Raw genomic sequence first — 25,584 nt, 5'->3', positions numbered from 1 at the left:
CGCGTGCTCTCGGGCAAGCAAGTGGCAGATAGGAACTGCAGGGAGGAGGAGGGGAGGCTGTCGCTCGCAAGGTCGTCGCACGTCTCGCTGGCCGACCGGCGGTGGCCAGCCCATCGGAGGTGACCAGCCCATTGTTGCTCCACAGCGGATTCTCTCCCACGAAGTATGAATGAATGAATATAATTTATTTGCACTTTATACAAAAAATACACCATCTTCCAGTAGGGGAACCCTGAGAAGTATGCGAATCAGCCATGGGGTCGACCACGGCGCTGACACTGGCGTTGACGCCAGTGTCAGCGCCACTTTGTGGCCAGTGACGCACGCCGCAAGACCCCCCATTCCTGCCGCTTTTGCCGCGCGCGGCATGATGCGTTGCCGCCCGTTCTTGACGCGCGTTTTTGCCGCGTGTTTATGCCGCTAGCGTGGCCGTACCCTAAAGCGGCAGACACATGGAACGCTTTTAGGGGCGAAGCTCCTTATAGCGGCACCCGTTCGTCCCCGTCGTAGTAGGTAGCCACGTCTAGTTTTATGAATTGCTCAATAGATGGCGTTGTGTGTCCGTATATGTATGTATACCCATATATACATATATATGTATACGTATAGTATAACCGGAAGCCGACTTCCGCTTCCGGTTCCACTTCCGGTTCCGGAAGCCAGCTTCCGGCTTCCGGAGAACGCTTCCGGCGTTTTATGAAAAAAAAATTCCGAAAGTTGTGTCCGTAGCGCGGAATCGAACCAGGGACCCCTCGCTTCCGAACGCGCGGCGCTAACCACTACACCACGAAGCGCACATAGACACACGCACCACGATGGCAATAAATACCCAACATTAACGAAAGGCCGCGTTTCTAACGCGTTTGTGCTAGCGCGTTACGGCCCGTGTAAGAAGCTGGTGTAAGACGCTGTGGCCTCTCCGCCTTACCTTCAACGCGTTTCGAACGCGCTGCCCAAGGCGGTGGCAAGTCAAGTTCAAGTCGAGGAGCGTTTATGAATACGGGGGTATACTCTCTCAGCAGTCATGTGATGGCGTCGGCAAACGCGGTGCACGTTCCGGCATGTGTAAATGGCTGCGTAAGACGCTGTGGCCGCTCCCCCTTACTAGAGAGTACTGCACGTTTCTAACGCGTTTGTGCTAGCGTCCCCTTAAGCGGGAGATCCGATGATTCCCTCCGGAGCTTCGCCCACTCATCATCATTCACCCCGTGGATATGCTGTGATTTTTTTCGACGTGTGGGGCAGAAAATTCCTCGGTAATGCGCTCCACGTGGTTGCCTTTTCACGCGCGTCAGGTACACTTATACGCGTCTAGTACAGTGGCTGCCCTCGGGACAGATTTCGGAAAGTTGGGAGTAGAGGAAAAGAATACGCACAAACATTACACAAGTTTGCAAGAAATGTTTGACGAAGTGCGCGCCAGTGCTATGAACCCCATGGCTTTATCGAGAAAAGCAAGGAATGACTGCTCGGTTAAAACGCATATGATGTTAACTAGAGACAATGAAATACGAAACGCAATGCAGCTGAAGCAGCCATCAAATCAGCTGTAGCTGTACACTGTCCGAGCCAAGACGCATCCCTTCTCCACTTCACTATGCTGCTGCTGCGATGCCGCTGGCGCCGACTGTCGGCGATCCCGTCAATTAGCGGCCACCTTCAGCCAGCTTCGTTCAACTCGTGGCGGCAAACGAAACTAATTCAGAAGAGGCGCTTTCGAAAGTTCACCAGGGTCACTTGTTCAGTTTTCATTTATCCCGGTGAGGCGAGCAGGAGGATCGTACATATTTTATGGTCTATGGTAGATAGACTACACGTACGCCAAATGCTGATATTTCGTGTAGTGCGTACTACTGGTAAATATATATTTTATTAGAGCTGAAAAAGGTCTAGCAAGTACAACGTGAATGACATGTCATTGTAATTGTATATTCCAACACGTCCTACACTGACAACTGGTGATGCGTAAAATGTCACAGCTTCTGCCAAGTTCGCAAAACGCACTTGGCTTTCACAGTTAACTCGCAAATTGTAGATACGGCGAAGAAGTCCCACAAATGAGAGATGTTTGGTGCGCTATAAGAGCGGGGACACATTTCCTTTCCTTTGTGGCGATCAAAAGTGATACCATTGGCGATACGCGCACGATGTTCCTTATTCGCTCCGGCGCATGCACCTCCAATTCAGCCACGCTCACGAGAACGCCAAGGCGGGTATACGGACCTCCTGCTGCAGCTGGCGGGCCTTGTCAGGGACGGGCTCGGTGGGGCCCTGGCTGACCGAAGGGGCGTAGAAGAACTCCGACTCTCCGAGGCCCAGCGGCTCGTCCGACGACCACGAACAGTCGAAGCGTCGGCCCGGACTGTCTCCCTGGAGCTCTGCAGCACGTCGCAGTCATATAAAATGGAAAAGATGAGAGAACAAGAGTTTTTCTTATAATTACCTAGACGGAAAGGTGATACTGCGGTTACGGGTTGTAAGAAGCAGTCTAGATGAGCAAGGAGATGCTTGGAGCATTGAAGAAAGAATGCAATGAATAGATGGGGGCGGGATCGATTCGTCAAGCATAGGTAACATTGCCGATATAAAGCAGATAGGCAGAGCACTAGATTACGATAAGGTAGAACGCAAGTAGCTTACAAAACCTAGGTGACTATTTGTCGCCGCCCAGATTCAAAGAGGATGCCATTAGAAATCATCATCGTGTACAGTTTCATGACTTAATTAAGAAATTGATGAAATTCTGGGGTATTACATGCCAAAACCTCGATATGGTTATGAGGCACGCCATAGTGGGGGCTCTAATTCTTCAACGTGCGCCCAAATGCCAGGTACCAGGTCGTTTTTGGCATTTCGCCCTCATCGAAATGCAGCCGCCGCGGCCGGGATTTGATCCCGCGCCCTCGGTCTTAGCAGCGCCACGCCATAGCCTCTATGCCATCACGGCGGATATAGTCGCATGCAGAAGAATGCTGGGAAATGGAGGTTTCGGAGGGACATCCTTGTCGGAGAACCAGAAGTGTCTGGCGAACGGCGCGTTCCCTCTTTCACGATGATATAGTCTCTACTAAAGCAAGATGCTCCTTTTCTGCACGGTTATGTAAGAAATCGTTTAATAAAACATAAACAAGCACTCGTGCTGGGGTGTACAGTTATATCGAACGTGAACATATATCAGATGGTCGCTATAACGTCGGGGGAAATACGAGTTCTACACTAACTGTGTGTTGGTTTCAAACATGTTTCCGTCTCCTTCGCTTACTTGTAGTACTACATGAAGACAAACGTTAAAGCAAGAAGTACGACAGGAGAACCGAGAGTCTCTTATGAAGATCTTAATCTGTGAAAGCTTTATTCGTGCAGCGGTCAGCAAGCCTTATAGAACGAGCCACGTTCGGGACATGCTGAACTATCCATATATCGGCATAACCATAGTGACGCAGAGCGCATTAGGAAACTCACATAGACAGTGGCGACAGATTTCATCTATCGGTAACATCATTAAACACTCCATGGAGGGGGAGACAGCACAAGACGTCTGCACAAACGTGCCACTTCACAGCTGCCTTGCTCTGCCCGGAAAAAAAGAGAGAGAGAGAGAGGCTGTATTCTAACTTCTTTCCTATAGTTCACGAAATATTTTAGCGGCTCACATTAAAAGTTGCATCACAAAATATGAACTCCTTCTTTTGTGACCGCAAGGAATGGAGACGTAGTTTTTCATGTATTCGCGAGAGGCATATAAAATTTGTATTGACAGATGTGTGCTCAAGTTTCTGTCTTTTGTCTTCATTTTAGGTGCGCTACCTACAGATGCCTTTTTTTTTTTTCCTAAGCCTGACCAAAGTGCCGGTGAGCCTACTGGTTTACTACTTCCGGCATCTATGCCGACGTCGAACGCCTTGGAAGCGCTTTTACTCTTAGTGTCGTTACATATACGTTTTTCTGTTTTATTTAAGTATTACCTAATTCAACAATTTATAGTTTTTTGCTATATTTATCCCATACTATTAACCAAGTACAAATAAGTAGCCGCCGCCAGCAACCACCGACAACTCCCCTATCTTCATCTTAGAAAAGAAAGAAAAAAAGAAAGCTCCGTAGGTAACAGCTACACGAACTGCTGAGCGCAATTCGAGTGAGCTCGCCGATGGGAGTTTCCCGGAGCACTGAAATACCCTAACGTTCCAGCGAGCCAACTTCTCTCACGCGAAAAGAGATGACCCACCGTCTTGGGGGAACACCTCGTGGACGACCTCCAGCTGCGCAGTGTAGAGCAGCGCCTGCAGGTCGGCGCCGGAGAAATGCTCGGTGCGCGCCGCCACGGAGTCCAGGTCCACGTCGTCGGCCAGCAGAAGCTTGCGGCTCAACGCGACCAGGATACTGGCACGCTCCGCCTATAGCGTCATTCGGAAAGGAGCGACAAATCGCTGCATCAAGCTCTCTCACTTGCGACGGGAAGTCGTACTCAGTGCGCGCACTAGTTCGTCAAGCCCCTTGTCTGAGGCCTCTATTACGTCTTATGAGCCTCGAGATGTGTGACCAAGCACAATTTTATTTGCGATAGTAGGTCATACTTAAGTGTCTGCTGTAGATTGCATCTACTTGTCTGAAGCCTCTTGTGTGTCGCGTGCCTAAATAAAAAAAAAATTAAAGTCGGGAAAAGACACCTTACACTGAAACCTGCGGGGTCGCAGCTGCCGTTTACCGACTGTATGCTAGATGGCGCCACACTACCGCGCTACAGTGAACTCGGAGGCTTTATCAAGGCACAAAGTATCTGCGCCATTCAAGTGCACGTTCGTAAAAAAGCACCTAATAGTGCTATTGATTAGAAACGAAAAATCACGCGCCATTCCACTGCTGTGAAGGTGGATTACCAGCGAAGCAGTTTAGCACACGACATACAGGTTACACAGAATTTAGATCAAAGGTATGGGCTAATTTTATTTTTCTTGAACGGCGACGGCGGTCATGCCGAAGAAAGAGGTACGCACACAAACTTTTATTTTGATCGGCGGTCTTGATAGGCGGCATACATTCGCGTGGAAGACTACCGCCACCTCGGGGAGCCTGAGGAAATTTGACACGCGCGACGGGACCGCCCCACCGGGTGAGTGGAAGGAAACTAGGCACGTAAGCGCTTGGAAAGACGACAAAGGGAGGGCGGTGCGAACGTACACATGGCCGACGAGAGTCGCACAGCGGCAAATCTTTGAGAAACCCTTATTATCTACCTGAGAGTCTACCGATTTTGAAAATTGTGCCTATTGATAACTCATGTACTGAAAATGCATATCCAAGTGATGAGACGTATAATAAGCTTTTGCATAGAACGAAGCCATTTTGCACCAAATTCGGAAGCTGAGTTTTTGCACAGGCAGATCTGTTGACGGTCACGAAAAATGCATAGAACCCTAGCCATAGACAGCTTCGCTGTAAAAGCACGTACACTTGGGAGCAAAAGTTTAAGACCAGGGCATCAACAAAAAAAAAAAAAAAAATCACGCTGAAACTCCTCAGGGAGTTACATAAAAAAAATACGGTTTCACCCGTAATGCGAAGCAGCGACACGATAGCTGTCGAAATATGATGCGCAGTTTACAGTGTTTCACGGGGTGTCAGTTCGAGCGAACGTTCTCAGATGCGAAAGAGTAATCTCCTTTCAAGAAGTAAAAGAAGTGTGTATCGTAATCGTCTGTGGAAATGTTACTAATTGCGCCAGGCGGGAAACGGACAAGACACAAGGAGGTACACGAAGAAAGTTCAAGAGCAAGCTTCTAACAGAACGAGACCCTCCTGTGACAGAATGGTAGAAATCGCTTGTGGAAGTTGCGCTTCCTGGTGGTGAAGCGGAAAGAATCGAATTTTCTTTTTCCTCTTACCTATCGGGACTTAGCCACTGGCCTCTACTAAAACATCCTTTTAACTTCTTATACTGCTGCAGTCATCTCGGCTTTTCTCAAATTTATATTACACCTACCCCGTTAATAAAAAAAAGACGACGCCAGCGCCATGCAGTAAACTTAAGAAGAACCTGAACGCTAGAAGAAGACAATAATGAAGACGAAGCAGAGACGCGTTAAGTCATCGCCATTACGTGTAGAAGAAGAAAACGTAATTTAGGACCGCCTCCGCAATTGGGGAAGCGACAGGCTAGAACACGAAGAAGGCACGGACGCCAGCTCTATCCAGTACACAGATGTTGAGCGGGCGTTAGCCAATCATGGCAACCGCTGGCGCGATCGCGCTCTCCAGGAGCAGTATTCTCCACTGGTGTAGCATTAGCAGAGCGTCTCTCTTTAGTGCCTTTTTAATTTGTTGGGACACTTGGTATTACAGTTCAATACAACCAAGATGTAACAACCAGTGTTGTCGCAGCGAATAGAGAATTTTAGCGGATTACGCAATAGCGTTTGCGTAATAACGGACGGACGGACGGACGGACGGACGGACGGACGGACGGACGGACGGACGGACGGACGGACGGATGGACGGATGGACGGATGGACGGATGGACGGATGGATGGATGGATGGATGGATGGATGGATGGATGGATGGATGGATGGATGGATGGATGGATGGATGGATGGATGGATGGATGGATGGATGGATGAGGCTGAACCCTTTAAATCAGGCGGTGGCATACGCCACCTAGCCATGACTATCTACATATTTTGTACTTTGTGGTGGGTGAAATTTCACCCCTGCCTTGATTTTAGCCACCAATCAGATAACCTCCGTTTGGTTATTTCTACCCGCTTAAAGTCTATTTTGCCTTCACTGTCCCTAAACCCCAATGCTTTGAAAAAAAGACCCGTTGCTTTGCAATGTAGGGTTAAGCCCTTTACAGAAAAGTATGAGGTGTTCAGCCGTTCAGCCGTTCAGCCGTGTTCAGACGCACCGCACAACGTGTCTATTATACCTTGGTACAATTGACTCGGTACATCTTAGTCCGCAATACTCCCGTCCTGGCTTCAAACAACAAAGAGCTTCCCCTAGAATTATCATAGATATTTTCTTTCGCAATTTCTTGCTTGAAAGTTCTGTATGTCCCCAGTGCTGATTTCGTCTGCATCCCTGTTTTCCGCAGACCCCTCTCTGTTTCTTTAACCTTTTTCTTAACTGCTGTTTCCTGGTTTGCACCCCTCCTGCAGTACAAATATTTGATTGACAATTTTCTGGTCAGCTTCCTCCATTTTGTGCCAACATTCCTCATGTACAAATAACTGAACACTCTCCTTGTCCACTGCTTTTCCTCCATTTCTTTCAATCGCTCCTCAAGTTCTATCTTGCTGCTGGCTTCCCTGCCCTCAAATGATGTCCATCCCATGTCACCCTGTACCCCCTTATTTGGTGTATTTCCGTGTGCTCCCAAAGCAAGCCTACCTACCCCTCGCTGCTTAACTTCCAACCTTGCTCGAACCTCTGATCTCATGCACAGGACCGCATCGCCGAAAGTCAAACTAGGGACCATCACCCCTTTCCAAATCCCTCTCACCACTTCGTACCTATTGTAATTCCACAGTGCCCTATTTTTCCTCACAGCTGCATTTCTGCTACCTTTAGCCGTTACATATTTTTCATGTTCCGTTAGGTACTCAGCCCCATTGTTTATCCACACTCCAAGATATTTGTACTTATCCACCACCTCCAGCGTAACCTCCTGTATCCTATGCTCGCTGCCCTGATTATCATCAAAAATCATGACTGCCGATTTTTCTTTACTAAACTTCAAACCTAAGCTATCTCCCTCTTTACCACATATGTCCATTAATCTCTGCAAGTCTTCCTTGCTGTCAGCCATAAGTACAATGTCATCCGTGTACATAAGTCCTGGTAATGACTGTTTAATCCATTCTCCTTGCATGCTTGAAAAAGGAAAGGTTGAAGCCAAGTCCGCTTCTCTCTCATTTTTCCTCTAATCCTTGTAAATACAGCATGAACAACAGAGGTGACAGAGGGCACCCCTGCCTAAGCCCCTGCTGTATCTCTATAGGCCCAGATACCTTGTTTTCCCATTTTATAAGCGCCGTGTTACTTTTATAGATATCTTTTAAAAGATTAGTTACTCCATCTTCCACATCTAAAATGCTCAGCATGTCCCACAAATCCTTTTGGATTACACTGTCATAGGCTCCTTTGATATCCCTGACGCTGTTAGCGGACGCTGTTAGCGACATCTTGTGACGCTTCGTTTAACCACAATGCCTTATGGACACGCTTTCGGGTTCCATGAGTGTCCTTGTCAAAAAAGAACATATAAACGAGAACATATATAAGAACATTTAACATGTTCACTTAACATTTAAACATGTTCACGATTTTCACGAATATTTACACCAGAATTGCAAAGTAGAATGCACTTGGTTACTGCAATAATAGCTGTCTTTGTTTGACTGAGCTCTGCGTTACGAGGTACGTGGGGTGCTACCAATCCGGCCGCTCACGTTTACGCCGTCGGTAACCCGGTAATTCGCAAACCGCTGGAAGTTTACGGACAAACTAAATCTCTCTATTGACTTAGGTGTTCAGCCGTTTCCTCTTCCTCTCCACACGCACCGCACAACGTGTCTATACCTTGGTACTTGACTCGGTACATCTTAGTCCGCAATACGCACCGCACAACGTGTCTATACCTTGGTACTTGACTCGGTACATCTTAGTCCGCAATACTCCCGTCCTGGCTTCAAACAACAAAGAGCTTCCCCTAGAATTATCATAGATATTTTCTTTCGCAACTTCTTGCTTGAAAGTTTTGTATGTTCCCAGTGCTGATTTCGTCTGCATCCCTGTTTTCCACAGACCCCTCTCTGTTTCTTTAACCTTTTTCTTAACGCTGCTCGATTCTTGCAGCGCCCTCTGTCCTCCACCCCTTTTTTTTTTTTTTTTTTCCTAGAGTCCGGCGCGAAATAAGGAGCCGGTCGTGCGATTAAATAAGCACCCGGTGCACAACACCGATAAAGGTATTAAAGCTCCAACAAAATCCCCCCTACTCCATTAAAAAAAAAAAGAAAACAAGAAGAATCCGCGGAGACTTATATGCGCATGCAAAACAGGCCACGATGCGCGCAGAATAAATATAAATAGGTCGAACCAAACAAAAAAAAACAATTTCGAAGAAAAAAAAAGAAAAAAGCAGATGACAATAGGCAGAAATAACAAAAAATATCGGAGCCGGCCACAGACGGCTTATGCGTGAGACGCACCTTGTCGAGAAAAAACATATAGAGAGGGTTGTAATAAAGTCAAATACAACCTCGCCCGGAGGGACTGAAACATGCACAGCACGACGCGGTGCGCGGCATTGTGCCCGAACGAATAGCGAGTTGGCTTCTGGGCGCAGATATGTTTAAAGGAGTGAGAAAGGATCGAGTATATGGTATACACGAGGACGCGGGTGATTGCTGCCAATCCCCTCAACACACGCAGGCAAGAGAGAAACACAGCGTATGCAGACCGTGCGGAAAGCGCCGCGCACGAAATACACGGGTACATGCGTTCACTATAAGCGCGGATTTCTGCGAGGCTGCAGAAGTACCATCAACAAGAACTTTACGGCCTACGCGTAGCGGGCTCCGTGCGCGCAGCTGCCAATCACAATGCGTGTTCTCCGTGGTGGACACCTTTCCTCGACCTGCGTCGCAGTCAACGGCAAATGAAAACAGAACGGGAAGATTCAAACAAAGTAGATGTCGGGGGACCGTGGCCGAGCTATGCGACGTTTTTTTTTTCTTTTTTTTTTTTTTTTTTCAAACACCGTCGTGCGATGCGCCGGTCTTAGTTCGGGCAAAGCTAACAGCTCTTCGATTTGACATGCGTAGTCGGGCGCACGAGTGCGTGCGTGTGTGTGCGTGCGCGCGTGACGTGCCAAGAAGAAAAAATAAATAACGCAACACCGAAGTACGCGAAATAGAGCTTCTTGCGTGTAACATGAACAACCCGCTACTCTAGAGTTCAGAGTTCGCAAACTAAAGCGGACGTTACAAATTGGCGATCGAAAGCTGCGTCACGGCATTCCAACGGACGCCATATATATTTACGGGCATGAAACCTGTCGCCCTCAAGATATGACGACATCCTCCGGTGGCTGACGCGGATAGAACGCAGTGTATAAGCATCTCTCTTTAAATAGCGATAACTGACGAGGCGGACTGTGAAGCTGCAGTGGCCATAGCTCCGAATTAATTTTGACAACCTCGGTTTATTTGACGTATACGAGCCTTATTCCATTCCGCATCTTCCCTCCTCGTCATAACACGCCCGCCGTGACAGACAGTCAAGCCCACGACCTTGCAACTCAGTGGCAGAACACCGTGGCTACGAACCTTCCGCAGTAGAATTTCCACAAGGTTAAAATTTCCCGATAGTCGCAGGTTTATCATGAGCTATATCCGCGACGTGAACGAAACCATAAGATTTCCATGGTCAGCAAAAAAAAAAAAAAACATTGAACGTAATCGGCATAGCTTCTACCTTTCGTTTAAAAGAGACCAAGTTATGAAGCAGCCGCCCCAGAAAAGCATATATATAGTCCTGGTTATCGCGCGTCAGAACGACAGGAAAATTTAGCAGACAGGAAAGAGGAGAACAGAGTCCATAGGAATCCGAAACACGTGGACACTAAGGCTGTCGCTCATTAGCCCTAGACGAATGGCGAGCAAGAATTTTTGCGCCTTCTGAAGAGGCAAACTAGAACGAAGAATGACGCAGCGCGAAACAAGACGACCCGTAATAACTGGAGTGGATAAAGTCTTGACGTACGCGCGCCGGCAAAATTATTCACAGTACAGATCGCTAACGAACTACAAAAAAAAAGAAAAAGAAAGTAAAACCTGCGGCGAACGCAGAACCTGACCGAGCGAAGACGGTAGACGAACGCGTCACTCTTTAATACGCGAACGCAAATTCAACTTCGTTCCACACGCACAATCTCGGGTAACGAGGGCATGAAAGTGCGGCGGCTGCAGAGAAACAGACTGATTAAAAGCCAACGCGGAGGGGGCCGCGCAGAGCGGATATAAAGGGCGAATTGAAACGAACAAAAGGAACGGATCGAAAGTCGAGCGTGTCGGAAACTGAGGAGTGTGCGGAGAGCCAGTGAAAGAGAGCAAAAAATGCATATACTTATGACACGCAAGAGGAGAAACCAATCGACCAACCACAATTCCACTAGACGCGAAAAAATCTACATCTATTCCACCCCCACCCTCTTTTCTTTATTTCTATTCTTCCGGGCCAGCAAAAAAAAAAAAAAAAAAAAAGGAACGCACGGCGCCAGTGATCTGTGCAGAGCACAGACAGGAAAGTGAATATGCGCGCACAGACCTGTTTTGTGGGATCCGCCACCGAGAACGAAATCCGCTTCCGAACGCTCACTTCCTTCCGCTCCGCGCACACCTGACCTCTCCTCCAAAATAGAGCCAAAAACGACACACATACACACACTTTAAAACGAGAGAGGGACGAACGAAGAAAAAATGACATCAATAAGCCTAATCCTGCAAGTTACAGAGCCACCACCACCGCAACGTCTATCGGTTGTGTCCCTTATACCTTTTTGTATAAAGCAAAAAGGAAAGAAAGAAAATGGGCATGAATGCAGCCTCCTCGTTGCTGGGAAGCGCCACGTGGACGAACGTTTTTGCATACTGCGCTATAAGCCGCTCCTCCGCGCCGACTGACTATATCTCCGGACTGGCACGCACGCACCTCGGTCGGTCGCGAAAGAAACCTCGCCAAAGGAGCGCGGCACATTCACAGCGGATGATGACACTTTTTTTGTGCCGGGCTCTCTCTCTCTATCGCAGCCTACGAAAGGAAGGTTACACATTTCTTTTCGGGTTTTTTTTTTTTTTGGTTCCCTTTTGGAGTTGGAAACAAATACTCAGAAGGGCGCGACGACCGAGATGGATTTTCCTTACCGCCAGGAACGATGAGGCGTCTTGGTCTCTAACTTCTCTCGAGATACATATACCGTGCATTCCCTCCCCCCCCCCCTTTTTTTTTTCTTTTTCTTTTCTTTTTCGTCAATTTACCGCGAAATGCCGCAGCCGCTGCCCTGCGGAAAGAAGAATGGAAGGCTTCTGCTGCTCGGGACACGCAGAGTTTATACACTACGCGATCCTTCGTGCTAAGGTCTGTCCTCGTTTTCCCTGGCATTTTCTTTTCGCTTAGAGAGGAGAAAGGTACGATAAATCGAGCCGAGTGCGCCGCAACGCTGCTTTGGGTTCAGTTCGGAGCCGCTGTAGAATAAATAGTGAATGGCGAAAATGTCGTCTCCCGAAGGAGATTAGGGAGCAGAGCTTATATTCCTTTCTCATGCATCGGATCTGTTTTCGTATTCTCTACGCCGCGGCTCCTGTGACGACCTGACAGGCGCTCGTGCGCCAGCCGGCTCGAAGAAACGGAAATAATAATGAGACGAGGCGAAGTATACAGATCCCTTCTTTTATTCCTAATTCACGATTGGACTTCGCAGAGGGAGAGGCAGTACGCCCGTTCTTCACACGGAAGTCAGGCTCCGATGTCGGACGTCGGTAGACACGCAAAGATACGTGAAAGCTGTAATGAAGAAGACGAACAGGAAGCAAGCAGTAGAGGGGCGTTATCATCGAGGTAGGACGCGAACACAGATCACGACCTGTTGGCGCCGAGACCGTTGTTCCCTTGGAGCTGCGTTGGTTTTTCGCCTGTCGCTTTCCGTTAATAAATCCCCTTATCAGAGTGGTGGAGGTACCGGGGTCCCCTCTTCAAACCTGGAGCTCCGAAGCCGCACGTTGCCCAACGCCGCTCCGACAATGCCTGAAGACGCCACCCAGCAAGGCGCGGTCCAATCTCCGTCGGTCATCGTGTCAAGCGTGCTGCGCCAGCACGATCCTGCTTTCTTTATCGGCACCGATGACCATGATGTAGAAGATTGGCTGTCGTCGTTTGAAAGGGTGAGCACGCACAACAAATGGGACGATGCTATGAAACTTCGCAACATCCTGTTCCACCTAAAAGACGTCGCGAAACTGGTTTCGCAACCATGAGTCGGACTTTGCCACTTGGTCTACTTTCAAGACGAGCTTCGCGGAAGTGTTCGGTCGCCCCGCAGTGCGTTGGTTTTTCGCCTGTCGCTTTCCGTTAATAAAGCCCCGTATCAAAGCGAATATTATCGGAAAAAGTGAATGCATACGCGATACGGAAACCTCGCTTGCACAAGCACGCGGTTGTGCAAGAATTTAACCGTTTACGGGTGCACAACGCAAAACCTTTGAAGCGTGACGTAACGACCGGCGCGACGGCCCGACCGGCGCATCCATCGACGTCGCAACATTTTTGTTGCCCACCCCGTTAACGCTCTCGATACTGTACTCTCCAGAACGAAACGACGTGAAAATAACGATAGCGGGAAGTTTGCCGAACCATGAGTACGAACCATCATGACCTCCTCCGATCGCATTTGTCTGAAAGCGATCGTCGACGCTATGCCGTCTGGCGTGGACTGCCGGAGAAGCACTTAAACTCGCACGAACACACACACACCACACACAAATTAACTTTAAAAAACCGGTATATTTACGTCGCCTAAAACTGTCAATTGTCTCGCTGCCTCTTTCATCCGCGCTTCAAATGTATTTCACTAGTGCGCACACACTACAATAACGTTTCATTCAACCTCGGCAGGTGACGTGGGCCACGGTGGAAGCGACATCTGGCAACAGCGACGCATGAAACAGTTGAGAGGGAAACGCAACCCTCATATGCAAAGCCGATATTCTTCGGGCGAAGCATAAAACAAAACAGCACGACAGGAAAGCTCGGGCCTGTGCGAGCCCAACGGAACCCGTCAGCTTAGCCGAACCACGATAATAAAGCCAGCGGCTGTTTCATTCTTATTTTCTTTTTCAAGTGAGAACAAGAGTAGGGTGGGTCTGTCGTACTGTTGCTCTCACGTATGCGACCGATGAGGCATTAAAACGAAGCGTCGTAGCAGCGAACGCAAGTATAAGCGTGGGCATGTCAACGCTCGCAGTGTAGTATGCCCCTGTAAAGGGTACTTTACAGCTGATTGAGGTGTTGCGCGGAGAAGCCATGCCGCCACCTCCTAGTACCTTCGCCAACACCTCAAGTGAAAGCGGCAGGCTCGCGGGCAGCGGCGGCTGAAACCATCTGCGCCGTGTTGACCTCTCTCAGAGTTTTGAACAGGTCGGAATTTTCGGGCTCTAGATGTTAACCAGAAATCTTTGGTGTGCGATCGCCAACATTTTTCTGGCATATCCCGTATGAAAATTAATAATAATAATAATAATAATAATAATAATAATAATAATAATAATAATAATAATAATAATAATAATAATAATAATAATAATAATAATTACAAATAATCAATTTGTACATATAATTTTGGTAGGTCTGGCGAACGCAACCCTCATATGCAAAGCCGATATTCTTCGGGTGAAGCATAAAACAAAACAGCACGACAGGAGAGCTCGGGCCTGTGCAACCTGTGCAACCTCGGGCCTTATTACCTAAGGCAGAAACCTGGCAGTCAGGGCAATGCATTATGTAACCTTATTACAGACAAACTAAATGTCAAACTAAAAAAAATAATAAAAAACGTACCACAGTTGCCTCAGGTAAACACACCAAGTAAACAACACTTAATGTTCAAATGAAAAGACGTAGCTCACAACAACCATTAAAACTGAGTAAACATGGCACAAGATGTAAACAAAGTTACAACCTATCAAGAACCAAAAAAAAAAAAAAAAATCGTGAGAACAGTGTGTCACAATAATTTTGGCAAAAATCCCACTACAACAAAATAGACTTTATACATGTGAAAACTCCTATTCTATCATTACTTTGAGGGCCTTCTTTAATCCCGACAAATTTGGCTGATCTAGTACTGCACTGGGAAAGTTATTAAACAGGTGGGGGATATAGTATCTTCTTTGTCCTTTTCCATAACGAGTTCTTGTCCGAGGAACTACATATCTGGGATGTCTATGCAAAGCAACACTTTTATGGACAGGTTCTTGCAAATCATTGCTCCAGAAATAATGCATCACAATTGTTGAACGAAACAAAGACTCAAAATCAGGCATTTCTAAATCTCGAAATGAGTTATTCGTGGTTTGGTTGTACACAACACTTTTTAGTAGGCTTTTTAATAGGCTGTCAATTTTATGTTTATGTTTATGTTTATGAATAATAATAATAATAGTCTTGACTAGTGTGCCTCATCACACCTTTCTTCTGTGCTCTATAACCTCATTTCATCCTCTCGTTATCAGCAGTGGCCGAGGTACAATGCTGCTCACTTTAAATTGTGAGTCAAGAACTTTTTTTTCTTTTTTTTTCTTTTTGTTCAGTCACCACAGAAGGTATATCGTATTCACTGGCAAACACTATTTGCCTCCTGCATGAATGAAACTGATTCATTAAAAAAGTCAATTCACTAGATAGAAACTTCTCACAGCCTTTTAATGCATTAATAAACTACACATCTCAAAAAAGAAATCCACACATATTGAAAATATTTCCAAGTTTCTTCAAAGATTTGTTCAATTAGAGAGGCGTTAGCACTTAGTAGCGTGTGTGTGAAATTACAAAGTAGTTCGAGATGTTGGACCGCACTATAATAAGGCCTTATTGTACCCCTTAATGTGATGCATACAACATAAGCAATTACAAAGGGTAACAAACAAGTGAGGCATGGTCATTCATAGAGTGCAGAACTAGACAAGAACAGTTGCCAGCGAAATCTGAGCCCAATTGAGCAAGCAAATTACATGCTTCATTTTAATCCTGCATAAATGTCCACCAGTGCACACGTGAGAGCCAGTTAGGATGCACTATAATGAAGAGACAGAAAACCTCTCATTGACTTGAATTGAATTCTGCAGTTTTGTGTGCCCAAAACCATGATTTGACTATGAGGCATGCCGTAGTGGATTAATTTTGACCACCTGGGGATCGCTAATGTGCCCACAATGCACAGAACATGGGCAATTTTGCATTTTGCCCCCAACCAATTGTGGCGGCCGCAGCCAGGATTTGATCCCGCGACCTCGTGCTTAGCAGCACAACTCCATAGCCGCTAAGCCACCACGACGGGTGATACTTACTTCAGCTATGTTGATTCAAATATTTAATCCTGGACGCTTATTATTATTATTACAGTGATGCTACTGTAGACTTCTGATTTGGAGCAATTTTTTGGAGTGTCAGAAATTTCATTTTGGAGCACTTTGGAGCAGGCAATTTGGTATTCGGGAGCAGCTGATTTTTAACATCCTGAAGTATTTCAAAAAAGCGAGTTGCAATTTAGATTCAAAGACCTGAATAATTTGTACTTTCTTACGAGAAGCTTGGTAAACATTTCCATCCATTGCAGATCCCGTGGAGAAAAAAAATGCTCTCCTGTGCATGCGACACGCACACACAAATTGATATCATTTCACATATTGCTAGTTTTCCCAGATGTCATTCTGTATATTAGGAACAGAAATGATGAACACATTGGCAACATGCAGTTATTATAATCACATGTCATGCTGCGCTTCAAACTAGCTGCAGTAGAACCCCGCTGTTACGTTCCCGGGTGCTGCGTTCTCCCGGCTGTTACGTTGTTTTCGGCTGGTCCCAGCATAGCTCCCATAGGACCCAATGCATTGGTAACCCCGCTGTTGCATCGCAACTATGGGACTGTTCCCGGATCATGCGTTGCGAACTGCCACCCCGCACCAGCCTGAGCGGCCATTTTGACTTTTCATGTTGCTTGGCTTTGTGGCGTGACGATGGGGTTGGCCGCCCAAATTGCTGGGGGCTACATCGTATTTTCGGTTTACGCCAGCAAAAGCATGGCCTTTGAGATCCGTATTTGCTATCTAAAGATGGTGTCAATGACGCATTGGGGCCCTAAAATTGGTTATGGCGCATAGATGTTCTGTATAAAGTCCAAGGGCAATAACGCCATCGTCACGCGCCTTATGCTGTATGTGCGAGTGAAAGCGTGTGAGGGGAGCCGACGACCGCGGCCAAATCTCGCGCGCGCAAGAAAGAAAAGCCGGGAGGAAGCAGAGGGAGATTCTAGAAAGAGGAAGCGCGCCTTCCATCGCACTCGAGGAATTGGCGAAGGAGCGAGGGGGAGGGAGGGATAGCGGGCGGCGTTGTACTCTGGCATCAACTGCGTACTGCGCGGCGGCGCACGGGCCGTATCTTGAAAGCGATCTGTGTTGGGGGCAGAGCCTAGGCAGTGTAGGTGTGTCGGCGGCTTGCAGCTTGGTGCGTACGGTGTGTTCTCGGCGCTCAATTTGCGTTGAAGCGATACACAGCAGCACGAAGGTCACTTCGCTCGCTGCTGCTGCTGCGGCGCTTCCTCACGCCAGCGTTTGACACCAAGTGCCCGCGAGTGCCCGCGCACATCGAGTATATGATGTGTTCATGTTTGCCTGTGCACGCTGGCAACATGCTTGTTAATATAGTTAATAAGCGAATGTTTACAAGTTTATACAGACGATAAAACTACTATCATACTTTGTATAGCTGTCTACTAATTTGCAATCGAAATTGATGCTTTGGCTTTCGAGCGAAAGTAGGCCCTTTTTTCACACGTAAGAATCAAAATAATATTATGTGCAGTTCAACACTACTCTCATTTCTCAATTTTTTCTGTTTCTCGGCTCTTAAATTTTTTTTTACGGTCCCGTGAAAAACGTATCAGCGGGGTTCCATTGTACTAGCTGTGTTTCCAGAGTAGGTAACGTCTGCCGATGAATCGCCAATTGACCTTGAAGCCACGAGCCTCAGCAGAAACCGCACTTCGCTGTCGAGCCGCCTTGCAACGCAGACGCCGCGTCTGCGCTGTGCGTGGCGCTGTGGCTTAATCGGGACGAATGTGCTAGTGCTGTTTTGTCTCCTGTTCGCAACTAAGGCTCGCTCTATCATCACATTGCACATTTTATTTCAACGGTGGTGCAATTGTCGGCGATAGACGCCGCCAAATCCGAGACTGTTTGGTGCACTTAGGTGCAATTTTGGTCGATTGTATCAGGATGGCACAGTAAATCTCATTTGGCGCACTTTGGTGCGGTTGGCGCAGTAGTGGAATCACTGTTATTATTAGATTACATTTCAGATTTCTAATTTTGTTTTTGTCTTTTTGAACATTTTTCTTAATTCTGATTCATTTTCCACAAGCACTCTTCTAGTAGCTGGAATAAATATATGAGGGGCACCAGAAGAATATCTTTTTATGGCAATCCACCGATATAAAGTAACTGTCTTTTCTTTTCAAGAGTAACAATACCTGATGCAGTAAGCACACTCCATCTTACCCATAAAGGCAATTCTTGCAAATAGCATTCTACAAGTACAGGGCTTTCTGCCATTTCAAGGAAGGCAAAATTTTTGCAGGAAACAAATTGGCCCTTGGTTGACCAACAATGTGCAGAACTGACGCAAGCATCCAATCAAGTTTTTGAGAAAATCATGTGATATCATAAACAAGCCATTGAACCTATTTTGAAAACCGATAGCTCATGCAGTAGGATACTGACACATTTTCAAGGGCACTGCATGTGCCTTTTGCATTCACTTCAGTTCAGCAGATGATGCTTGTGTTATTACTGCAAGCTCAAATCACAAAATCATAGCATGCTTCTTAAAATGGTTAATAGAATTTGCTTTGAAACCATTTCTGTTAGATGAACCCTAAGATTTTTTGTTGACGTCACTAAGGCAGTGAGTGGTGTCAAACGTGATAAAAATATTTCAGAGCCCTTCCACTACTGTGAAGATGGAAGCCAGTGAAGCTGTGACTATGGTGGGTCTGCTATAGTGAATATTGCTATAGTGAATTTATATATTATCATTATTGACTATACTGAGTGTCTTCGGCATGTTCGTAAAAGAGCAAGGACACCGGCGCCTTGTTTTTGACCGGCACGATGGCCAAGTAATGTATTTGCTGCGCCAAGTCTGCCTGATCTTCTGCCGATGTGTTGGCGTGACGCCAGTGAAATCTCTCCCACTCCTGCTCTTGGCTGCTCATACCCACAATGCGGGTATGAGCCACACGTGATTGATTGATTGATTGATTGATTCCTTCCTTCCTTCCTTTTTTTCTTTCTCTCTTTCTTTCTTTCTTATCCCTGGCTCATACCCACATATCCAATGGGAGTATGCGCCACGCATCCTTTTATTATCGTTAATTGTGACGTAACTGACAAGCATGAGATGTTATTGATGTCATGACCTATCAGTCATGTTAGTCATACATTCGTACCCCTCCATGCCAATTTTGGTATACACCAAGTGAACGAGACGCCACAATATTGTTGCTTACTTCCGGTGTACACGAACGCAATCTCCTGGAACCTAGCCTATAACAGCTTCGCTGTAAAAAGTAACACACATGAAAATTTGCACTGTTTTCCTTCAGTGCTCTAGAGGTAACCAACACAAGTTAAATAAATGGCAGTGTCCATACCGTGTTTGGCAGCGGGCAGTGAAGGCACTTGTCCAAACGGCCAGGTCGAAGCAGCGCTGGATCAATGAGGTCAGGACGACTTGTTGCAGCCAGCACATACACACCTAGAAGAAAGCATGCAACACATTTTATATTATGGGCTGACAATGTCAGGAGATTAATTAGTAACTACAATTCTCTGGTACATTTCCCTGGCTGCTGATAAGAAATGTCTACGATGCAGCTATGGCAACTACAATGGAAGAAGCGACAGCTTTGCAGTTGCATCAGACTGAAGATTCAGTTGCTGCAAATCTGTTCACAAGGCAGTAATCTGTTTTCTTTAGAGCTAAATGCAACTGCTAAGCAATATAACAAGAGCCCACATTTCCGCTGTCTCAATAAAAATCCATGCAGATTAGCCATTGAACAGCGTATTCCTTGAAATGTGTTGCTGCCTAGCTTCTCACCGACTACAAGCACAAATTGGAATTTGTTTCCTCAGGCCAATACCATGCACACCTCAACATTCAGAACATAGTTACCATCGTGGTTAATAACAATAACATGCCTAAATGGTATGCGACTTAGAATTAGAGAGTAGATCAAAATCTTTACCAGTGCTAGTTTCCACACCATCGAGCAGCGTAAGCAGTTGGTTAACAACACGATCAGTAACCCCTGTGCTGTCATGGCCTCTCCTGCAAAAAACAATAACAACAAATGTCTGTTGAGATTACATATTCTCATAATAAAACGTGCAAGTTCATAACTATAAAAATCAACAAACAGCAATACACATTGTCTAAATGTTAAATATGCCTGTTCATTTAGCATGGTAGCCTAGAGTAACTATCATGATCGCAACTCACCTCGGTGCAATGGAATCAAATTCATCAAAAAAGATGATGCAGGGCTTCGCACTCTGAGCTCTGAGAAAAAGAAAAGAAAGGCCACAGATTATTTTGTTCTCTCCTATTAGTAAGTTGAGATATTAACTTTAGTCAACACAGTGAAAAATACACCATTAGTTACTACTATTGGGCACAAGCTCCACAAATGCAGAGGAAGGTGCAACTGTCAGCATGACAGAGAATGAAGGAGCGTAGGACAGCACCACAGTGTAGGCACTGGAGCAAAAACAAGTGAACAAAAAAAAAGAACAGTTACATAAAAGCCCACTGCTAGTGTGTCTTCCTCTCTGGTTGCCATTTTTAACGCGATAGCATCAAGAGCCCCGTGTAGCAGAAAATCCGGCATCGGCGTCGGCGCAGGCATCGGTGTCCGTGGCATCTGTGGCAGAGAAATTCACCCCGAACCACCCTGACCACACAGGCATGGCGCAAGGGATTAGTGAATAAAAAATTAATTTCTAAAACTAAAACCCGTCAGCAAAATTGTAAAGTGCAACTTAACTACAACCTACAAACATGATAGCAGCGGATTGTAATTTGAATATACAAGAAAAAAGCCTGATAAGCAGCTAGGGCTCTTTGAATGCTATCACGTTCCACTCTTAAAGGCGAAACTTAAGCGTCCTAGAATTCTGATGGTGCGCAGCTCAAGCAAGCAACGCTTACACAATTTTTCACAGCGAATTAAACTGCTCAAATGACAGCACATGATGATGTTGACAGACACTGCTAACATAGCAGTTTTTACCAATTCTATGCCTATAATCCCCTTCTGCATATAACTTGTGTCCCAGTGACAATCCTACAAGAATTAAAAAGAAAAGGAAGAACGCCGTATAACCCTCCCAAGCAGTAGCATAGAAAAATGCTGAAATGCTTGTAAAATGAACCAGGTGCTATTTTTGGAACAATGCAGGGCTCCAAAAACAATCTTATTTTGTTGCATGTTCAATCATCCCCGCTTGCTGCTGTCTGTTGGGCCACGATGTGGCTTCATGGCAATTAATGCAGGTGCACCTTCACAGCAACAAAGTTCTTACCTTTAAAGTAATTTCACAGCAATGCACGGCGTCGTAAGGCAAAGCTGCACCCAAGTCAAAATTCACCTATCGCCCTGCACACTATCTTTATAATTAAATTGCTTCCATTATTGGTGGAAATGGCTTGCACGTGGCACAAGTGGCAGGTATATGTGCCACAGCCCATTGTAAGCTTTCACATTCGTGACTGTTAAAGGCTTAGCTAAGTGTGAGTACTTCAGCTGAAGTTGGAACAAGCAGTCTAATGAGGAAAGCTTTGTTTAGACAAGGCAGTGATGGGAATGGCCAAAAGCGTTTTGGAGCAGGTTTTGTAGCAGGAAAAATTACGATTTGTAGCAGCTACCCTCAGTTTTGTAGCAGGTTGCAAAAAAGAATAAAAACAGACCGAAAGCAGTATTTATTGCTTCTATTACATGGTTGCCTAATAAATGTATCATACATGCCTTTTAAGAAATAACTAGCCTTAGTATTGCTAAAATGAAGTGCTAAATACAGTGCAAGCATGAGTTCACTGACAGCATAATTAATGCAAGCTTTTATCAAAGGAGCACCAAAGTATGAAACATGATGGGAACAAAAACACAAAACATGAATGTCAGTTCCATGAAACATCACTATGCTTTCTTCGAAGCCCTTATCAGCAGCATATAAGTGAGAAATACTTTCACTCATTTTTTTGTCTTGCTTGAGCAAGTATTTCCTGGCCACTCAATGTCTGAGAAGGTATTCAGCTTCATGTCCTTCTGAATCAACAATTCGGCATTTTTGAACATTCGTTCTGCCGCAACCACTTCCTTCTTAGCTTGATTTTTGCTCATATTCGCATTGGTTGAGTTTTGCTCTGCATCTGTACAAAGGCACTTTGGTGCTCTCTGTTCAACTGCGAGGCACTCCGCATATCGTTTTGATGCCCCCTTGACAGCCCTGATGGCATCTGCATTAACTGAAAACAGGCACGGACAGCTGTCAAACTTCTTTGCATATGACATGATGTGATGCATGCCATTTATGCTCGACAGAGAAAGATTTGACCTGTCAAGCAGGGCTCTTGAATTTTCACGAAACCCACGCTCGACATCAGCGTTACCAAGTGGAAGTGATAGAAACGCCTTGACTAGCTTTGACAGAAGTTAATATTTCGGCCCACCTTGAGCATCCTTCATTATGAAAACTTGATGCCAGTGTCTGTCAAGTGGCATATCAGACCTGCAGTTAACTGGTTCAAGCTGAGCACTGTTACTTCGTGAAGGAGATATGAAATTATCCATCCCTGACAAGTCCGAACTGCCCGAGGCAGTGATTTCAGCCAATGTGCGTCGCGTTTGAAGTGCCTCGGGCAGTCCTGGACAACCCAGGACGACAAGTCGAAGAGGCCCACTGGCTAGATGGTGGCTGTGATATGTTTGAGCAGCTGGATTTGCTTCCAGCACTTGCAAAACACAAAATCATGGACTTGGAGATCTAGCTTCTGGGGCTAGAGTTGGAGGAAATGCGATTTAGACCCTACCTATATGAATTACCACCGCCAAAAGTAGCCAGAAAATAGCCAAGTTGCCAATCATTTCGTTCGCCAAGGGCCTCTAAAAGTAGCCAATTTGGCGAGAAGTCACCAAACCTGGCAACCCTGCCTGGCACAACCTGTGCACTGGATTCTATTGGATTAGCTCGGTTTTTTAATGGCATAAGATGCGAAGGCACTCTGAGCATAGGGGTGGTGGTAACTTCCGCCTGGCGTCGGCAACAAGTCCTCATGGTTGTGGCCTCAGAGATTGTGCGGCGTGGTGCCAGGTAATCTCGGAGGCCACACCATAGCGCAACTTTGGAGCAGTTTCGCTCATTTGTAGCATGGATGCAGCAGCTTTAACGAAATGTAGCAGCTTGGAGCAATTGTAGCATCTTTCCCATCACTGGCAAGACTGCAAAGTTGGGCAGTGGGTGGAGCATCCACATTCTAAAACAACAGAGCTGGCTAAATAAAAGACTAGAAAAAGATAGACAACACAGGTGCTTCATACATAATCTACATTTTGGTCAATACTGACATGCGTACTTGTTATCTTTTTCTCGTGGCCGTTTCTCACAGGCTAACAAACAAATGCTAAAAGTTATCACTCAGACTTTTTTGTATCGGAACTTTCTTGAATGTTGCTGCCGATTCTATCTGCTGTCTCTGTTGTTGCCAAACATTGTGTTATCAGATTGCATGCATGACCTGAATAATGTTGCAAGTTCAAGAACAGACATAAGCACCAGCAATTATGCTGGAATGTACGACAAGTCATGTATAAATAGATAATGCGTCTGACACATGGGTCAGACTTCGACAATCAGTGCCTGTTCTTGCCACTATCGTTGTGTTTGAGTGCAATTTTTTTTTTGTGCACACAAGTTCACCCAATCAAGAGTTAGTTTCATGACTCTCAGTTGTGTCATGGCCTGATTCTTCACCGTCATGACAACGTGACAATATTTGATTGGAGTAGCAGGTGAATTGGAGAAACAAGTGTACCATAAAATTCCAAGCAAGCGCCCCCACCCGTGCAAGAGCCCCCCCCCCCCCTTAACTTCAGTGCCAACTTCAAGCTTTCGCGCCGTTCCGGGAAGGTGCCCCCCCCCCCTTCCCAACTTCGCACCAACACAGGCCTGCCACATCTAGACCACAAAAATAATGGCAAATTCGGCAAATCGCACCGGTGCGCATCACGGTGCCCCGATGAGCCATTTCATCGATTCATGGTCACACCCAGCGCCCCTGAAGTCTCTAGATATTTTTTTCCAGGGAATTTAGGTGCCCCACTGGGCACACGTGCCCATCGGGGCGAACTGCGGCTGGCGGTCTGTAGTTCACGGACCGCCGGCCGACGGCGAGATCTGCCTCTCACACGGCACAGAGGATTTTCCTGCGGCACAGCGATGTGAAAACTCGGCGACAGAGGAGTGGTCGCGGCTACGCTTTGGCGTCGCCACTGCTAATCACTCGCCCCCGATATCGTCGCTAGTCCTTTTCCTGTTCATTTCGAATCTAGCAGACGGCGCTTCAGAACGAACCGCCGACACTCCCAAGCAGCAATGATTTGTTACCGTCGTTGCCGCTTTACCCCCTCCTTGCAATAATTTCACACGATGAAGAAAACATGCTGATATTTGCGGTGCCACCAGCTGCGATGCGAGCATGGCCGAGCCGCGGTTCGCTGTCCGTCGTCGGTAGCCATGCACTGCAGCTGAGCTTGACTTGTATCGGAACTCTCATTAGTGCTAAACGTTTCACCGTGGACATGGTTATAAATAAGGTGAACATTACACGTCACTTTACTCTAGGGGACATAATTTTGCTTGGAATAAAAGCTGCATAACTAATGTTCGTTTCGGCGGTCGTGGCGACACGTCAGTGCAGCGTCAATGCGCTCTTTCTGTAGTTCATTCGGTGGTTTTGAGAGTGATAAACACCACTAACAAATCTTTGGCTTAATAAAGTTCATGTTCAATAAAATTTTGATGCCACTCCCACTGCGCTTCTTTTTTTTTGGCGGGAAAATTTCGTCGTTGCCATCTTGAATTTTGGGTGCTCTTCCGGTGCCCTAACTTTGCCAGTAATTTCGACTTGCTTGAGGGGGGGCGCTTGCTCGGAATTTCACGGTATGTGCATTTGCCTTGGCATGCATTGTAAAAATTTAGCAGAGACTAGCTGACAACATGCTTGAAAAGTATTGGCTTCTTTCAACCAATTCAGAAGAGTCGCAAGGTACTATGTGGCCTCTGGATTATCATTAGCCTATTCCTTAAGTTTTCTTGGTTTCGTTTTACAATCTTATATGAACAAAATAATCAGGATAAAAGAATTATACTTGGCAAAAGAGGTCACAGCAGAAAGTCGCAATATTTGCAATACTAAGAATCTTTGCAATGCTAAGCAGCAATGGTACAGTGGCTAGGCTGACATGTGGGGACAATAGTTCCGTCTGAACTATTAGGAAATTGAATTATCTGTACAGTATGAAAAACCATACAGCACGAGATGTAGTGTTCGGCAATGATTAGATATATACAAATGGATATAGACACAGAGGATTATTTCGACACCATGCAGAATGAGATAACATTACATAAAAAGCCACTTTGATGCGACAGAGCCTCAGCTTCACAAAAACTGGTAGGGCAATATTG

The 25,584-nt window shown here is 46.1% G+C and overlaps 1 protein-coding gene and 1 pseudogene across 1 annotated transcript in view; both read right to left on the bottom strand.

Moving 5' to 3' along the window:
• Positions 1-25,584, bottom strand: part of LOC119442114 (peroxisome biogenesis factor 1-like) — a 94,370-nt gene that overhangs the window by 24,964 nt on the left and 43,822 nt on the right. Inside the window, exons 15-19 of the mRNA XM_037706862.2 lie at positions 20,339-20,398; positions 20,085-20,167; positions 19,488-19,591; positions 4,229-4,397; positions 2,224-2,378 (exon numbers count right to left, since the gene is read on the bottom strand). Coding sequence (XP_037562790.1) covers positions 2,224-2,378; positions 4,229-4,397; positions 19,488-19,591; positions 20,085-20,167; positions 20,339-20,398 — 571 coding nt within the window. The remainder of the gene's footprint in view (positions 1-2,223; positions 2,379-4,228; positions 4,398-19,487; positions 19,592-20,084; positions 20,168-20,338; positions 20,399-25,584) is intronic.
• On the bottom strand, positions 6,657-7,731 carry LOC125943220 (uncharacterized; annotated as a pseudogene).

The sequence above is a fragment of the Dermacentor silvarum genome, chromosome 2 (assembly GCF_013339745.2).
Source record: "Dermacentor silvarum isolate Dsil-2018 chromosome 2, BIME_Dsil_1.4, whole genome shotgun sequence".
NCBI classification, from domain to species: Eukaryota; Metazoa; Arthropoda; class Arachnida; order Ixodida; family Ixodidae; genus Dermacentor; species Dermacentor silvarum.
This window is presented reverse-complemented; position numbering and strand designations above follow the sequence as displayed.